This window comes from Poromitra crassiceps, assembly GCF_964638095.1.
Source record: "Poromitra crassiceps genome assembly, chromosome: 9".
NCBI classification, from domain to species: domain Eukaryota; kingdom Metazoa; phylum Chordata; class Actinopteri; order Beryciformes; family Melamphaidae; genus Poromitra; species Poromitra crassiceps.
The window spans coordinates 24,119,581-24,138,358 of record NC_139630.1 but is presented as its reverse complement, the minus strand read 5'-3'; the positions used below and the strand labels follow the sequence as shown (position 1 = coordinate 24,138,358).

Genomic DNA, 18,778 nt, shown 5'->3' with positions numbered 1-18,778 from the left:
TGTTTCAGAGCTCCCCCGACGCGCCCCCACCTTTTGGAAGCATCGCCCCTGCAGCAGCAGCTGCTGCGGCCCGGAGGAAGAGGAGTCAGGAACGGAACGGAGGCCCCCAAACTGTGACATCTTGCTCGTTCTGTTTGTGCTGCGGTGGTGTGTGGCGACGTCGCTGCGGCACTGCAGAAATGTCTCTTTAACATTTTGGTTTGGTTTTTTTGTTTGGAGAGGAAAATGTGAACGGGGCACACATTCTCATTCTCGCACTGATTACTCTGATTTCTTTAACCCATTGATACCTGATGCAGCATTTGTGTGTATATCCCTCATTTGTGTGCGTATCCCTTTAAGACCGCGAACCGCGTTAACGCGGTTCGCGGTCTTAAAGGGATACACACACAAATGCTGCATCAGGTATCAATGGGTTAAAGTCTCTGTCTGTCTGTTCGCTCAGTTTGCTCCTCTGACCTCGGCCTAAAGGAAAATGGATCAAATTCTAATGTTTCCCACCCGCCCCCCCACCCCTTCTTTTCAGAAGTTGTTTTAAAATTGTGTTATTATTGCTATCATTTTCATTATTATTACTATCATTTTTATCATTGTCAATGTAATGATGTTAATATGAGTAGTAGTAGATTAGTGAGTACAATGGTAATAATGGGGAAATGATAATGAGAATATGATAGTAATGATAATGGTGATAAACATTATTGCACATCATTTTATGTCAGCCTTTTGTATTTTATATTGGTCGTTTTCATTTGGTTTTGTTTTAGATACGATTACAAGCACATGCAAATTCCTTTCTCATCATCTGACCTGGATTTTTTTTTTTAATAAACACATTTTTTTTTAATCCTTTTCGCCAACACAGCTGTGTGTGGAATTATGACCTGAAACAGAGGGTGGAATAAACTATTGTTCTTTGGATATTGCAAATCTTATGAACAAAAAAATAATAATACACCAGACCATTTGTGATCATGTTGTTAATAAAATGTTTATTGGCTGCAAGGATATGGTGAAGTATTGTTCATTTTATTATTTCCTTTTATGACAAAGTGCTTCCTGGTTTGACAACGGAAAAAAAAAAGATACACACTAAGTTTAAAATGAATTCAAATAAAACTGTGAACAATGTCTTGGATAAATGAGGCAGTCTCTTTCATTTTGTCTATTTCATGGCTGTTTGTGTGCTGTTTCGATGCCACTCTGCCGCTTATGTCTGGTCGTTACTTCTCCTTTCAGTTTGAATACTTTTGAAATGCCTCTCTGTTGACGTGAGGCCTTGGGCTTATTGTGGGTGCCATGTTACAGCTGCTGTAACACACAGAACTGTGACACAAATCACTCATGCCTGTGACAATGCCTTGATTTGTGTTATACAAGAGTGTCACAGTGTTAGGATGCTGTAGTGTCACAGTGTCACAGTGTTAGGATGCTGTAGTGTCACAGTGTCACAGTGTTAGGATGCTGTAGTGTCACAGTGTTAGGATGCTGTAGTGTCACAGTGTTAGGATGCTGTAGTGTCACAGTGTTAGGATGCTGTAGTGTCACAGTGTTAGGATGCTGTAGTGTCACAGTGTCACAGTGTTAGGATGCTGTAGTGTCACAGTGTCACAGTGTTAGGATGCTGTAGTGTCACAGTGTCACAGTGTTAGGATGCTGTAGTGTCACAGTGTTAGGATGCTGTAGTGTCACAGTGTCACAGTGTTAGGATGCTGTAGTGTCACAGTGTTAGGATGCTGTAGTGTCACAGTGTCACAGTGTTAGGATGCTGTAGTGTCACAGTGTTAGGATGCTGTAGTGTCACAGTGTCACAGTGTTAGGATGCTGTAGTGTCACAGTGTCACAGTGTTAGGATGCTGTAGTGTCACAGTGTTAGGATGCTGTAGTGTCACAGTGTCACAGTGTTAGGATGCTGTAGTGTCACAGTGTTAGGATGCTGTAGTGTCACAGTGTCACAGTGTTAGGATGCTGTAGTGTCACAGTGTTAGGATGCTGTAGTGTCACAGTGTCACAGTGTTAGGATGCTGTAGTGTCACAGTGTTAGGATGCTGTAGTGTCAGAGTGTCACAGTGTCACAATGTTGTTACAGTAATAGGATGACTATTGCAACGCTATTATATCTGCTCTCCAGAAACATTTAAGTAGATTCAAGAGATAAACAATACAAATGATTCAATGTATAGTATTTAGTTTCCCTCTGGCAGTGTTATGGCTGCTATTGCAAAATGTACGTCGTCAGAATAACTTGCAGCTATTAAATTCCTCCGAGGTTTGCCATTTGGTTATAAATTCATACATTCAAAAAATAACTTCTGCACTCATAAAATCCTTAAGCTGTGATATGAGCTTTCTGCAGCCTTTTAGATTTGATTTAGCCAAAATTTTACATAGGCCTACTGCTTTTTTTTTAACTCTAGTATGCCAATTACCTTCTTGCCTATCGATCAATCCATCCATCCATCCATCCATCTATTTCTCTATCTATCTATCTGGAAGATTAAAATTGGTTCTCATTTGCCCATACTACAGATTACCGTAATACAAAATCGGTAGTATCTTATATATAGCTACTGGGTATCTGATGTTTCCACAGCCTTCCATGTTGTGCCATATGGCGGGCTGAATAAACTGAAACTAATGAGAAAACAAGCCACATATTGCTAGATTAACTCACATAATAGCTCACAAATGTGAGAGAAATGGATTCGCTTTAGAATTGATGATTCATACTTGATTCAGTTCAATTGAATGTAAATGGGTTTTTAACACAGAACAAACTAGATTAGTGCTAGTTCTCTGCAGTGTGGCTTTGGGAGGGAGTTGTTCATGTTGACAAATGTTGATTCATACAAGAGCAGAAAGGCCTTACTAAATCAGAGCAACGTGTGAGGTTTTCCCCTTCAGACTCAGCTTTGGTCATGCATATTTTGTAGCAGAGGCAGAATATGTCTGTCTCCATTCTGCCACCTGGAGATCAGAACAGGTCAGAACTGATAATAGAAATAAGGTGAATAACCTGTATAATAACTCTTCTCAGAGACAGTGACTCAACATGTTATGTATTTGCAATAAGGCTTTTATCTGTGGTGCGATAAGATGCAAGTCTTATTGTATTGTGGTGGTGGTGGGGATTTCTACCTTATGTATTAGCAGAAAGTAGATATGGTATACTGTATATTGATAATAGGACACTCCTGGAGGGGGCCACAGTGTGTGTGTGTGTGTGTGTGGGGGGGGGGGGGGGGGGGGGCTATTTAGAAATAGTTACATTTTGTATTATTGCATTTAATATAATTTAGCCCAGTGAGAGAACAGGATAGAAGAATGACCGAATAGTCTCACCAGAGGTTGCACTTGCACTGTTCTCCCTGCATAGCCTACAGCATAAATTAGGCTACTGTATGTACACATTATATTTCATAATATATATATATAGAGAGAGAAAGAGAGATTTGTACGTACGATTGTGATGTCATGTCATCAGTGATGATGTCATCAGTGATGTCACTTGAGCAATTGTGATGTCATCAGTGATGTCACTTGAGCAATTGTGATGTCATCAGTGATGTCACTCGAGCAATTGTGATGTCATCAGTGATGTCACTCGAGCAATTGTGATGTCATCAGTGATGTAATCAATCCTTCCTGGCTGTGGTGGGAGAAGGGACAAGTGGCACATTATCTCCAGTCTCCACCCTAGGGATCGGGAGCGCGAGATTCCTAGTATATTCAGATTGAGGCTCCTGAGACGAACAATCAGGGGACCTGATACAGTAGCTATTTAGTGGTCTCCAGCATTGGAAAAGTTGGGGAACCCCCTGTTATTACCAGGTTCGACGAGGTCTCGCGATGTTTCATGATGAGAGCGTAGTGGCTTCTTGGCGACGAGAATTGGTGTGGGACGTATGGGGGGGAGTGGAGAGAGAGTTGTTATCGAAGAAGAGTGAGATAGACAGAGCCAGGCAGGAGCAGGGGGTGTGTTTGTGGAGCAAAAAAACCCGAGGAACACAACACGGCGTGAATGAGAGAGGCAAGCTGGCGGAATTCAACATGGCATCCGGGGATACGCTCTACATCGAGGCGGACGGCTCGGAGATGCCGGCCGAGATAGTGGAGCTCCACGAGATCGAGGTGGAAACGATACCGGTGGAAACTATCGAGACCACGGTGGTGGACGAGGGAGACGACGAGGACACCGACGACGACGACGATCAGCCCATGATCGCGCTGCAGCCGCTGGTCTCGGACCACCACCACCTCCATCACCACCACCACCACCACCACCAGGAGGTGATCCTAGTGCAGACCCGAGAGGAGGTGGTCGGCGGGGACGACTCGGACATGCACGGGGACGGAGGCTATGAGGACCAGATCCTCATCCCCGTGCCTGCGCCCGGCGTGGAGGACGAGTACATCGAGCAGACTCTGGTGACTGTGGCCGGGAAGAGCTCAGTGGGTCGGATGAAACGAGGAGGCGGCGGCAGCGGGAAGAAAGCGGGGAAAAAGAGCTATTTAAGCGGAGAGGCTAGCGGGAGAAAATGGGAGCAGAAGCAGGTGCAGATAAAGACACTGGAGGGGGAATTCTCTGTTACAATGTGGGCGTCGGGTAAGTAAACGCTAGCCGGGCTCTGGCTGTCAGCTCTAGGCACACAGTAACGTTAGTTAGCTCTGCACAGCGCATTGTTCATGCTCGGTCGTTAGCATGAGGCCTTGTTGCAGGGCGTTGTCCTCCTGCACCAGACTAGTTCCTGGAGACGTGGTCCGTCGCACCACCAAAGCAAAGCGCCAAATAATGCACGTTTTCGATGCTTGTGTGTCAGATTGAAATGTTTTTGTTTTGAAGGGAGGCCATGTTTTTAGTTGTTGCTGGGCGCCGCCATATTCCCCCAGACTAGTAAGTATGGCGGCGGCCCGAAAAATGGCGATCGCTCGACGGCCAGGCAGACATGGCGGCGGCGCTCCAGGGAGAGAGAGAGCAGACTGCTGCGGTTTAGGATAGCAGCAGGCCGCAAACTGTGGCGCACATACGGTCACCACCCGCAGCTGGCGTGCACCTGGACAATAATGCGGGATGTGCGGGGGGTTTATTGTGAATATAAATGTGTTCCCAGCTATTATTTAGCCAGCAAATCGTTTCGCTAGCCATGGCTGCTGGTGATAGTAGGTTAACCAGATAGCCTGCTGTACTATCACCGTCTGTGTTGCTGCTTGTGCTGCAGCTTTCAATTTGCGATGTGATTTTATGTTACTGATCATTACTGTGCCATTATGAGCCGCAGCAGATGGACTAATATTGACAAAGATGTTAGTTTATCAGTAGTAATAGCTATCTAAATCTGGTGTTCAAATAATAATAATTAAAAAAAAAAGCATTTTATGTCACGTTAATGACTTATTAGTCAGTCTGCTGGCCGAGGCGGTTGCAGATGTATTTGGCCTTCTCGTGTAGCTAGGCTAGGGAAATATCCGTATGTTATCGGTTCAGTCTCTACAATGTGTTCTAGGTGAAAATGAAGACATTGACCATGAGTCAGTGGTAGAAGAGCAGATCATCGGGGAGAACTCCTCTCCGGACTACTCTGAGTACATGACGGGGAAAAAGCTGCCCCCTGGCGGCATCCCGGGCATCGACCTGTCAGACCCCAAACAGCTGGCCGAGTTTGCCAGGTGAGTGTGTGTGTGTGTCTGATTGTGCCTGTTATCCCTAAGCAAGCACACCTGTTTCCTGAGAAACACACACAATTGACACGTCCCAGAACGAATATTTCACTCAGGGAAAGGTTGTCATTTGTGCAGCAAGATAACACCATGCAAGTACATCTTGAATCATAATGAATTGGTGTTGGTGCTAGACTACGAGAATAGTTTGTCCCTGGCACTCTGCACTCAATCACCACTCTTTTGCAAGTGTTTATCTGGAAAAACAAGACAACATTATGCTCATAACAGTGCTGTCCAAAAGTAACTTATTGCATTCACCAGAATCCAGAATTGCTCTCTAGTCTGTACTGTAGGAGTTTATGGCCTTTTGGTCCCAAACCCAGCCTTGTAAGTTCTGGTCAGTTTACTTGAGAGCAGGCTTACATATTAAGATAACATAGTTTGTTCACAAGGTCCCACAGAACCACATGGCATTTTTGTAACCGCCACCTGGGGTATAAAGTAGGGCTGTGCAATTAATCAAATTTTAATCTCAATTTCAATTTTGGCTTCCCACAATTATGAAAACAAGATAATAAAAACAATACTTTTTTTGTGTTATTTATTTTAGTTAGGCTATTTATCTATCTTTTTTTCTTTGTTTTACAGTTAAGTCGTATTAAAATTGAAAAGAAATTCAGTAAAAAGTTTTTTCAAGTTCAATAAATGATTTTGCCAACGTCAATGAGTAATCGCGTTAAATAATCGTGATCGCAATATCAGTCAAAAATAATCGTGATTTATGGTTTTTGCCATAATTGAGCAGCCCTAGTATACAGTTTGAAGTGAGGCAACGGTTACCTTGACAGAAAGCCTTGCCTGCTGCTGGCTATTGATTAACCGGGGGGCTGAAATCGACAGCTAAACTGGACTGGGAGATCAACTGTGCTCAAGCTCTGTGTTAAGGGTCGGCCTTGATTGTGTGTGTGCGCGCATGTCTGTTTTGTGTTTATTAAACTCTTGACCCGTGTCGTTTTTTTAAACAGGATGAAGCCCAGGAAAATCAAAGAGGACGACGCTCCCAGGACGATAGCTTGCCCTCATAAAGTGAGTGTGCTGACCCAGCCACTCGAGAAGGCTTCCCACCACTTGACTAGCATCTGTTACCATGGATATAATGGTTCTCTGTGGGATTAGTAGTCTTATGTTGTTGCTTTGTTATCTTCCGTGAAATCAAGAATTTCATGAAAGGTCATTGCAGCATGGAGGGAGCTCTGCGCTGTATGGATTTCTGTGTGCTTACAAGATAAATCAAACTCTATTTGAACCCTAGCTTGACTAATGTGCTGAGGTTTCCACGCTCTGTGGGCAGAGTAGTTGGTATGATCGTGGAGGATTTGAAAGGAAGTGTCACCCCTGTTCAGGATCCTAATTTAAAGAAAAGTTGGATATATTGTTTAGAAACCTGATGAAAGCAAAGGATACAAAACAACACATTTTCTATTTGTATTTGTGTACAAGAGAGGGGGCGGGGACATTTTAAGAGTTAAAACCCCATGATGAGAGTTGTGGTGTTTTGCTAACCCCCGTGCTGCACTGTCTTTCCAGGGCTGCACAAAGATGTTCAGGGATAACTCGGCTATGAGGAAGCACCTCCACACCCACGGACCCCGCGTGCACGTCTGCGCCGAGTGCGGCAAGGCCTTTGTGGAGAGCTCCAAACTCAAACGTCACCAACTCGTCCACACGGGGGAGAAACCCTTCCAGGTTGGCATCGGCACAAACACCGCACCCACAGTTATATTAAAAAAAAAAAAAAAATTAAAGTCGAGCTAAACCCAAAAATGTTTTTGTTTTTTTTTCATTTTAGTTCAAATACCTGGGTATTCAGTGCACCTATGTATTAATGTATGCAAAAAAAATCACAAAAATCCCATTTCTTTAGTTTTTCACACTTTTTCACATCAACAGTTTATTTTTCAAGATTTCATTCATAACAGTAATCTACAGTTTGCTGAAGTCACATAGTACTATCAAATTTCTACCCCATTTCAACCAATCATATCACGACCGATCACGATATGGCAGCTGTCAATCAATCTTTATTTCAGGACAATTTTCTCCTCCAAATGAAGGAGAAAATGGCGCCTAGTGTCTGTAATCTGGCAGAATTTCTAGCCCATAAACTAACTACTAATTTGGCCAATTGTATGTCACATACAAAATAAAGCAAACGGTAATGTCTAAGGCAAAGAAATGTAACTGGCTCGTTAAACTCGCATTCCAGGATCACGATAGTTAACGCTGTTAAGGCCGAATTCACACGCCGGCCCCTCGGAGATTCCAGGCCGACGGGCTGCACTCACCGCTCCGCACCGCACAAAAGGCAGCTGGCTGTCTGCGGCTCTAACTCGCGTAGCTCCACTAACCTCGCGTCACCTGGCTCTTCCCGAGGAGAGCGCCACAACACGCTGATTCCCACTCGATTTGGGGGGCGGAACACGCCAGGATTGGCCAAAGAAAAATCAGGTGCCCAGAATTGTCAAATAAAATCATCGACATGCTACTAAGGTCCGCCTCTCATCACCTGTCATCTCAGACAAGTTATGTTTTCAGTCTGAAACGTGACTCCGGCAAACAACTAATTGCTCACTTGCAGGGTCCCGAAAATAACAAGCAGCAAACGGTAAATGCCAGTATAATTTGTCTTTGGTGCATAGATCAATATTTGTCGCCCTCCTGGCGCCTGCTAAAATTTTGAGACGGTAACATTCGAGTAGCGTGCTTAAATAGTCTTTTACTTGTCATTTGAATCCTGCACTTTGTGATGAATTGCAAACATGGTCCATTGTGTGAGTGAGCAAATTTTAAATGAACACACAGTACCTGCTTCTGTACACAGTGATTTCTGTGAAGAATTATGATATTTTGGTAGGGAAAAAAATAATCTTGGTTTTTCAGACACTGCCTCATCCACTTTGAGTAATCATTGAGTAATCATTCCCCTTGTTCCCCTCTGTCCTCCTCCTCAGTGTACCTTTGAGGGCTGCGGCAAACGCTTTTCTCTGGACTTCAACCTGCGCACGCACGTGCGGATCCACACTGGAGACCGGCCCTACGTCTGCCCATTTGACGGCTGCAATAAGAAGTTTGCCCAGTCGACCAACCTCAAGTCCCACATCCTCACACACGCCAAAGCCAAAAACAACCAATGAGAGTGCACTTCACCGGCCTCAAGTCACACACACACACTCAACACACAGCGAGAAGCAAAACGCAATGCATCTTAGCAACACACGCGAAATCTCGTTTTGAAGACGGAATGAAAAGCTTGAGACTTTATGATTTAAGAAGAAAAAATAAACCAGAGTAAAAGACTTGAAAAATAGTGAAATTCAACTATTTTCCTCCCTCCCCTTCTTCTGCTGTTGTATTGGCTGAGGAACACGGTGACTATTTCCCAATTTCACTGTCCTTTCTCCACTGGCGCTCAGTTGCCAGAAGATGGAACCCATGGACAAACATCAGATACTATTTTTACCACAAAGAGCGAAGAGAGAAACAGCAATCTGTCATTTTTTAATTTACTATAAATTAAATTTGCTGCATAGGTTTTATTTTTTATTTTCCTCCCAAGTGTGCATATTGTACACTTAACTTGGGCTATGTTTCCTAAATTTATGATTTTCTTTTTCTCCCCCTCCTGCATTTTGAGATCTGTACCTATGATATGAAAGTGTGTGACCCCGTTTCAAATGAAGACGTTAAAAAAAAAATGTTTGCATTTCCATACAGTACCTTCTTTGGTTGTATTTTTCTCTAACCACAAAATAACCTTGTATACTTGTATTGTATGATTGTATTGAAGTTATTGACATAGATAGAGGAGTGATTTAAAGTGTTAACCAATTAAACTTTTAGTCATGAGTTGCTTTATCTTTTCTATGGACTTGTCTTTACAGGGATGAAATGAGTAATGTGAACTTACTCGGAGCCTATCTCAGTTAACGCATCTGCAACGTACATAAATGGACTGCGAGAGCATCACTTTCTCTGTTAGAATGTAATGTACAGACATCCACCATTAACTTTCCTTTGTTGATATTTACACCCATGTATCTCAATTGCCCACAATAAAATGGGTCATTCCAACCCTGTTGAAATAGCCGAGTGCGTTTACCGAGTGCATCTTTTTGACTGACGAGCGTTTGCTATGCAAATGCTTTCTCATATATACATTAGTGCTAATGGATAGACCGCTGCAATTATCCAAGCGTATAATTCTCCAGCCTGCCGATGGTGATCAAGTCTAAATATTCTTACATGTCTAAATTTCCTCTGGTTGGGGGAATATGCCATGTGCCATCCCATGCATATATTATGTATAATTATTTTTAGGGAAATAAATTCCCCTAATGTCTGCCTTCGTTCATATTTAGCTTGCACACGTTCTAAACGCTGCAGTGGCTCAGTGTGATTTCCTTCTAAACTGGCAAATTGGGAGTTTCCACTCAACTTCCTGGCTGTTCTGCTCAGACAGGCTGCAGGATTAGCACACTGCGGCCTGCCAAAGAAGCTGCTGCCGGCCGGCCGGCCAGCAAGCCTTTTGAGCCTGATCCTTGTCACCCATGCTGCGGACTCCACCGCCCACACCAGCTTTTTACTGCCACCTATTGGCTGGAAGTTGTAAAGTCTCTTAACCAGGGGTGACAGACGGCGCTGTCCGTGGTGCTGAACCCGTGTGCGCCCGGCCTTATTGAATTAACGAAGGGATCAGCTGTGATTGAAAGGCCGTGACCACAGCCTGCTCGTTAGAAGAGTTGCGTCTCGCATTCAAATGGTGGTGGGAGTTGATCCTCTGCATGTCTCCTCCTCACTGTATGTACAGACAGGGCTCACAGTCTGAGGGTCAAAGAAAAGGGTAACACACCACAATAAGGGTCACTAAATGAACAGTTTTAGTCAGCATGAATAAGTAAGCGTTAACTAACCCCTTAGATCTTTATTAAGGGTTACCAAGCAAAGCAAAAGGGAGCCAAGTGCGCCCCCCTCCTCTCCTCTCCTCTCCTCTCCCCTCCTCTCCCCTCCTCTCCTCTCCTCTCCCCTCCTCTCCTCTCCTCTCCTCTCCTCTCCCCTCCTCTCCTCTCCCCTGAAGACATACATTGATTCAGCTCAGGTGCACATTCCTGATGTCTTATCGGCTTTTTAGACACCGAACCAAGCTGGCTCGCTGCTTGAAATTCAGAGCCTGATGCACTTCCCTCTCTACCTGAGACGCAACAGTCTGACTGTGTGTGTGTGTGCGCGTGTGCGTCTGTGTGTGTGTGCGCGCGCGCGCCCATGATTCCACTTGGGGGTCTCCTGTTGTTTTTCTTTCTTGCTCTAACGGAGCACTTATTCGAATGCGATTGGTTGTTTTGATTGACAAAGGCAGGGGAGTGTAAATGCACTACTTGCTATGCAGCTGAAGTCTGTCAAGCCTCCAACACCTGCTCTCTCTCTCTCTCTCTCTCTCTCTCTCTCTCTCTCTCTCTCTCTCTCACTCACTTACTCACTCTCTCACAGATGAGCTGCTTATTTCATTACGGCTTCTCTCCCTCCCAGGAGCCCAGGTAGTTGCTTTTTATCCTATGCTGTGTTTAACCTGGATGCTCTCTCTCTCTCTCTCTCTCTCTCTCTCTCTCTCTCTCTCTCTCTCTCTCTCTCTCCCTCCCTCTCTCTCTCTCTCACTCCCTCCCTCTCTCTCTCTCTCTCTCTCTCACTCCCTCCCTCTCTCTCCCTGCTTCTTGGGCCAAGTCTTGTCTTATGCTCTAGCAGCTATTTGCAGCAGAGTGTGATCTCACCCACAATCTCTACACGCCTGAAATTTTCTTTCATCAGCTCTCTCTCTCTCTCTCTCTCTCTCTCTCTCTCTCTCCCCCCCCCTCTCTCTCTCTAAAACAAAGGTTTATCACACTGGACCAAAGCGAGCAGCCCGGCAGCAGTGCAGCCTGCTGCGCTGAACCCTTCATCTGTGAATGTAGACTTAAATCAGGAAATCCATACAGATCGACCCAATCAGCTCCTCTGTGGTTTATTATTTATTTTACATTTCTTGATAATATCCTTGCAGGATTCTTCTCTCTCATCGGTGCCTCGTGTGCGCCTGTGCTGGGTAAACTGATTTTCTCATAGGCATAGCATAAATATAAATACAGCCCCAATATAGCCTAGTTAACATTAATTTATATTTATAGGATATAATATATTTATATTTCTTCCCCTCGAAAATACCATCTTCTGACACCAGTTTGACATTATGATTTGGGTTTAGGGCAATAGCCTACTATGAATTTAGGTCATAAATGTCAATCCAAAAAGGCAAGTAAACTCAATTCTAGTTGAGGAGCTGAGCAAAATGTAATTTTAGGTGGTTTACCCTGCAAGAGGCCTGCAATAGTCTGTCCATCACTATTATAGGATACTCGACTCATCCGTGGCTCCCTCTCTCTTCCATGGCTCCCTCTCTCTTCCATGGCTCCCTCTCTCTTCCATGGCTCCCTGTCTCTTCCATGGCTCCCAGCTGTCTCACAGCCAAATGGATGGTAACGTGCGCAGCATCCTTTCAGCACAGCTCGGTTTCATCTGCAGTCAGATCAAATCTCTGAACTTAAATCTGTTTCTAGACACGTTTAAAATATTTTCAAGTGCTTCGCGCGGTGGCCACAGATAGAGATTGCTATTTCCATGCAGGAAAATATGTTGCCAAGGTAACAGAGGAGGGAGCGAGAGAGGCTGAGAGAGAGAGAGAGAGGGAGAGAGAGAGAGAGGGAGAGAGAGAGAAAAATACCCCCTGAATAGCAGGACTGCTGCTGCAGACGCAGAGCACTGGAACACTCCACCCTGTCAGCATCAGCAGAGCAGATTCTCAGCCCGCATGTAAAACACTTATTGCACATCTGAGAGCTGTCTGTGAAGGATGTAGATGTCCGGGCAGGTTTTAGCCCGCCAATATATAGGTATTTTCTTTCTGTCTTCTCTCTTCTCTCCCTCCCTCCCTATATACCTGATATACCAATCTCCTTGCCCCCTCTCTCTCTCAGCCCCCCCTCTCCCTGTATCCATTTCTCTTTGTATGTACATTACAGTATCTCTGCCTCTTCTTCTCTGTCTCACCCTGCGGCTACCTACCTGTCTCTCTCTCTCTCTCTCTCTCTCTCTCTCTCCCTGTCTGACTCCCTCTGTAGGCTATATATAGGCTACCAGTACATCTCTCTCTCTCTCTCTATCTCCTCAGTCTATATCTACCCCCCCCTCTCTCCATCTATCTATCTCTCCCTCTCTCTCCATCTATCTATCTCCTCAGTCTATATCTACCCCCCCCCTCTCTCCATCTATCTATCTCTCCCTCTCTCTCTATCTCCTCAGTCTATATCTACCCCCCCCTCTCTCCATCTATCTATCTCTCCCTCTCTCTCTCTCTCTCTCTCTATCTCCTCAGTCTATATCTACCCCCCCCTCTCTCCATCTATCTATCTCTCCCCCTCTCTCCATCTATCTATCTCTCCCTCTCTCTCCATCTATCTATCTCTCCCTCTCTCTCCATCTATCTATCTCTCCCTCTCTCTCCATCTATCTATCTCTCCCTCTCTCTCCATCTATCTATCTCTCCCTCTCTCTCTAATCAACCAGCGAATGTCTATCACATATCATATCTCATATCATATTTGATTAATGCCTCATTTCAGGATCCTCATCACGTCCAACCTCTACGCTTAAAAATCACTGCACTAGAGGTGTGATCTGTGTGTGTGTGTGTGTGTGTGTGTGTGTGTGTGTGTGTGTTTACATAACACACACACACACACAAACATGCATAAGGACCTTTATTAAAGCATTGTTTATGAAGAGCCATACCTGACATTCTCGATTTGCGCGGCACCACCACTGTCCCATTAGGCGCGCTGGATGACAAGTGATCAAACAACAGCTGAGGGGCCGTCGCGCTGATTATTCTGTCCGTATCCCCCCGTGTGTGTGAGAGAGAGCCTGTGTTCCCTCTGGCCAATTAGTGTGAAATTCATGTTACATGAGACATAGCGTAATAGTTTGATATCTCAACTTAACAAGCACAGCACTCGGATGGGGATAACCAATAAATAGGTACAACCGTCGACTCATAATCCTGATATGACAGCCATAAAGCCATACATACAGTGTGTGTCTCGTGTGTATCTGGAGTGATCTCGCCGTGTGAGGAGGAGGCCCAGTGATATATCCAGGCAAGCACACATTGATATAACAGTAGGCTAAATTGGGACCAAGGGGATGTGTCTGAGATGAGTGAGCAAAAGCCATATGGGGTCCACCACCTCCCAACAGCATCCTCTCCTGTAGCCGCCATTATAGATGCCTGTAGCGATAACATGATTAGCATAAGCACGTTTACTAAGTCACTGTGAGCGGGATCGTTAGAGACTTAACCGTCCCACCCCCCCCCCCCCCCCCCTCGCCCTTCACCAGCCGCTGATAGACAGTTGTGGCTGGACTGGCAGAACTGCTCAGTCGCTGCTGCTGCTGCTGCTGCTGCTGCTGCTGCTGCTGCTCTCCTCCTAGTGATCTGCAGCACTGGCAATCAATGGCAGATCCATCATCTGGGACGCTCACTGCAGAGGCAGAGAGCAAATCACCGCTATAAGCGATAGCAGCTATCAGGCAAAATGGGGCGAAAATGGTTCCTAATGGTGCCTGGTATGTCTGGTGTAAACTGCAGCCAGCCAGCCTGGTTTGTCGTCCATCACCCTGGAGCATAAGTAAGCGAGACAGAGGGGAGGCAGCAGGAGAGGAGAGGAGGAGGAGGAGGAGGACGAAGCATCTGTTCGTTCAGCGTGGGAACCCCTCAGGGGGGGGGGGCACAGGATAATCTGGGTTTAGATCAAGCCAAATCTGGTGTGTGTGTGCAGTGGGACGTGGCCGTGGCACTTTGTGTGTGACTTTGCTGTTTACCTCTGGAGTATTTTTCATTTTGACTTCTTTATCCGTATTCTTTCTTTTCTTACAAGTCAAGGCTTTACAGAGAATGTGTCTTTTAGTATGTTGAGCCAGAGCTAAGCACTATCACTGAACAGGATTGAACAATCTGTTATATTAGAGAGACGGGGGGGGGGAGAAGGGAGAGAAAGAAGAGAGGGGGAGAAGGGAGAGAGAGAACAGAACAAATAGGGTATACTGGCTGGGCAATACGGTTGAAATCAATTATATAATTTCAAATAGACATCAGTTACTGTTTGGAAGCTAGATCCAAACATGCTGTTATTCAACCCTTTTTTTAACGAACTAGGAATCTTGTGCGCTACGTGCATTCAATTCCTAGGTTGGAGACTCTGGAGACTGACACCGCCACCACAGAGCCCACTTAGCCAATTTTAACCAAAAAAAAGACACTGATGACATCACAGTTGCTCGAGTGACATCACTGATGACATCACAATTGCTCAAGTGACATCACTGATGACATACTCACTGATGACAGCATCACTGATGACATCACGAGCTCAAGTGACATCACTGATGACATCATCACTGATGACAGCATCACTGATGACATCACGAGCTCAAGTGACATCACTGATGACATCATCACTGACATCACAATTGCTCAAGTGACATCACTGATGACATCATCACTGATGACATCACAACCATGGCTGAACCACACTGGCACACTGAGCCCACAGACACCACCCATTTAGCCCATTTTAATTGTTCATTCAAATACTCAGTAGCCTACTAAATCAAGATCCCTGTGTTCATTTAACATTGTTTGCCTCAATTATCTACTTGACTCAAAATGTACATTAAACTGAATGCAGTATTGTAAACAATCTAAATCTTGTATTCAAATTGCCTTTTGCTGTCAGAAGTTGAAGCCAACCGCTCTAGCCAGCCTTTCCTCCTACTCTACATTGCATCATGTTCCTCAGTGCATGAAGCCTTTGAGATGTTCAGCTCGTGCTGTAGTCCAATACTGTAATGCCACGGGGACTGAGTCTGCCAGTTTTCATTCCAACCAAAGACTACAGCAGGTCATGATGCTATGATGCTTTGACACAACCAAAGACTACAGCAGGTCATGCTATGATGCTTTGACACTGTAGAGGGATTGGAACCTTTGAAACACCGGTGGCCGTTCCTCGGAAGCGCCGGATGTTAAAGAAGGGATAATGAGGGGCGGGCCATCTGCCTTTTGGGGATATGGAACTTTGGATGTTGTTTTAATATTGTTGTTTTAATATTGGTACATGATTTTGATATTGGCTAATTGTGGGAAAAGCCGAATGGAGACAGGCCATGTTCCAAAGGGAGAATGGGGTTGAGATGACCTCGGAAAGGGTGGCAAAAGCGGATGGTAGCTTGTGTTTTGGCTTCTCCCTGATAGCTATAATATATGTCAACAGAATTTGTATGAAGACACACTTGCTCTCTCTCCTCTTCACTCTATCCTATGCACTGTAACTTCACGCAACTCAGAAATAAACCAACAGCTGAGAAACTTGGACACGCTTATGATGATGACATATTGAATGCACCATATTGAGGGGTATCACAGAAAGGCTCCAGCCGGCCTTGCCTGCTCTTCAAGACCATTCTCTCCTCGAGGCCAGAGACATTTTCCCACTACAACCCCCCCCCCCCCAATCTCAGAGTGCTCTGAAAGGGTTCCTACTTCCTATAATTAAAAACAATAATTTTATTTTACAGAAATGTAATTACATTTGAGAGAAAACCAGCTAATTTACTGAACCCAAATTGGGCATGACATTTCGTTAGGATTCATTATATTCAGTAAATATAGTAACCAACGTCCAATTTGTACCAAAGTCATTCTTGTTCATGATTCACATTTGAAGAGTCCAAATGAATTGTCAAAATCCACCCACAGAGCCCACAGAGCCCACCAACCACACGTCAGTCTCATCTGATGATACAGAGCCCACCAACCACACGTCAATCTCATGAGATGATGGTGTGTTTCGTGAAACCGCGATTGGCTCGCTGACAGGGTCTCTGTCAGTGAATTCATCATAGGCCTACTGTAGGAGGTATCATGTTGCTATATCCAAATAAAGATTTGAACACGAAAATGTAATTGATTTAACATGAAACTATATATGTAGTGAAGACTTTGAAGGAATTTAATTTAATTCATATTTTTTCAAAATGGAAGTTACACTATTGACATTATGATTCCAGTGGGAAACATGCTGTTTTCATATTTTTTGTTTGTTTTTTACAGAGGAGTAGCCTACAGAGGCCTGATAGGGATCTTCATCACACGATACGACGACAATCACCTGATCGAGGCTCAATATCAGCAAAATCAAGGAGCTTGTGGTGGCCTACCACTGTTTGTATTTCTAAATGTTACAGTGCAATCCGTTGACATCATTTGTAAGATCTCATCATTTAGCTTAGCTGTCAATCTACCAGCCATGGATTTTGAATGGATGTGGGGAAATGTTATTGGCTGCCGGATAGGTGGGCGGGCCTCATGTCTAATTTAGGGAACAGGCTTCACCTGTGCAGGTGAAATGTTTGAGACTGTTTTTCAGACACCTAGGACAGCATGGGTATGAACGTCATTAAGCCATAATGGCATGTTTTGGGGAGAAGTTTGGATACTAATCTCAGAAGGAAAGACTGTTTGGTTTGGGTAGGAGGTCTACACCTACAGTGGTGTGATGGCGGTGCCAGGCGGAGGGGGTCTACACCCACAGCGGAGCCGTGACGGCGCACCGAGGCACAGCATTGAAGCAGATGAGGCTCGCCTGTATGAGTGTAACCTAGCCCGGTGTGCCATTTAAATAATAACATTAACTCGTTCATTCATTCAAAAGTGTTCATGGCTGGATTAGCTGGGGTGTATAGAAGCTTATAGAATATAGATTAACATTCAAACCCCTAGACAACGAGATTAAAATTAATGAGCCAGAATAATTATATTAAAATGCTAAAAAAAATACATCAAGCTAAAACCCCGCCATGACAAAAATTAATTTGACCCATTCTTGTTTATATATTTGATTGCAATTTTGCAATGTCACTCTATCAGCTCTGTTTACACAGTTCTTTATTCTAGTATATCTTTAGTATATATTTTTTTGTATATTTTTTAGTATATCTACAGTATATTGTTTTTCTCCCCATGCCAATAAAGCCCCTTTGAATTGAATGGACTCCGTGGAGGTCACTCACTCAGTCGGCACCGCATGATGTTCGACCTTCACTAACGGCGTTTGACCTTCACTAACTCCTCCGCTCTCTAACGGGAGTTCAAAGAATGGCCAATCCCTTTTCTCTCTTGTCTTGATCTCGTTGGTATATCGGTGACTCAAAAGCAGAGTCGATAAAAAATTCATCACTCCATTCTCCCAAAACCCTTGAACTCCCAAAGTCACACAATGCTAAACTAAATAATAGCGCTGCTGCTGCGGACGTGACGCCACGCGCTAACATCGCTATAGTTAACAACTTTAGTCACGAGCTTGACTAGAGGGGTAACAGTTGTTGGCGCCGACTGAGCAAACGAGGAAGTCTTTAGTTTTGATTTGACCATTTCAATTAACTCTCGCGTCATCATATTCACTATTAATGAGCCATGTTCATCCTGGACCCATTTACTCCTTTCAATAATGCAGACACTTTGGAATTGCCTGTGCATATTTCACACTGCACCATCTCCCTCGCCTGTGTGTTCCCCCTGAGGAGGGATATCACTGCTGTATTGGTCATATTCACTATCTGGCCTCAGGCACTTTCTACATATAGCCTATAGGATCATGGTTACAATGCCTCATGTGTAAAGCACTCGAGCTAACCCCGCCTGCTGTAACAGAGAGAGTGAAACACGCAATCGCTGCATGGAAGGCAAAAGGCTGCCAACAACACACTTGTTGAAACGCCTCGGCCTTTCTTCAATTAAACATTCCTATATTACTCCCCTCTAAGCGCGATTCTAATAGGCTGTTCGATTGGTTGAAATAGGCTCGATGATCTCTTTAAACAAGACAATTGACCACAAATTGGACACGTCGATGCCCCGAATGTGATTTCCACCACATCATGACCGCCGTTCAAAGGAGGCAATTGCGGCATCAGT

General features: G+C 44.5%; 1 protein-coding gene across 1 annotated transcript; it reads left to right on the top strand.

The window, feature by feature from the left end:
* Window positions 1–3,949: 3,949 nt before the first annotated feature.
* yy1b (YY1 transcription factor b) lies at window positions 3,950–9,785 on the top strand. Its single transcript, XM_083643177.1, has 5 exons — window positions 3,950–4,606; window positions 5,517–5,667; window positions 6,687–6,747; window positions 7,249–7,407; window positions 8,673–9,785. Exons 1-5 carry the CDS (start codon window positions 4,051–4,053, stop codon window positions 8,853–8,855), a joined length of 1,110 nt encoding a protein of 369 aa, XP_083499303.1. The 5' UTR covers window positions 3,950–4,050; the 3' UTR covers window positions 8,856–9,785.
* Window positions 9,786–18,778: the final 8,993 nt, after the last annotated feature.

Excerpts from the sequence above, each read along its gene's own strand:
- yy1b (XM_083643177.1), top strand. The coding sequence starts at position 4,051 with ATGGCATCCGGGGATACGCTCTACATCGAGGCGGACGGCTCGGAGATG. Across the intron at positions 4,607-5,516 it reads TGTTACAATGTGGGCGTCGG|ACATTGACCATGAGTCAGTG; the intron begins GTAAGTAAACGC and ends GTGAAAATGAAG. Across the intron at positions 5,668-6,686 it reads CAGCTGGCCGAGTTTGCCAG|GATGAAGCCCAGGAAAATCA; the intron begins GTGAGTGTGTGT and ends TTTTTTAAACAG.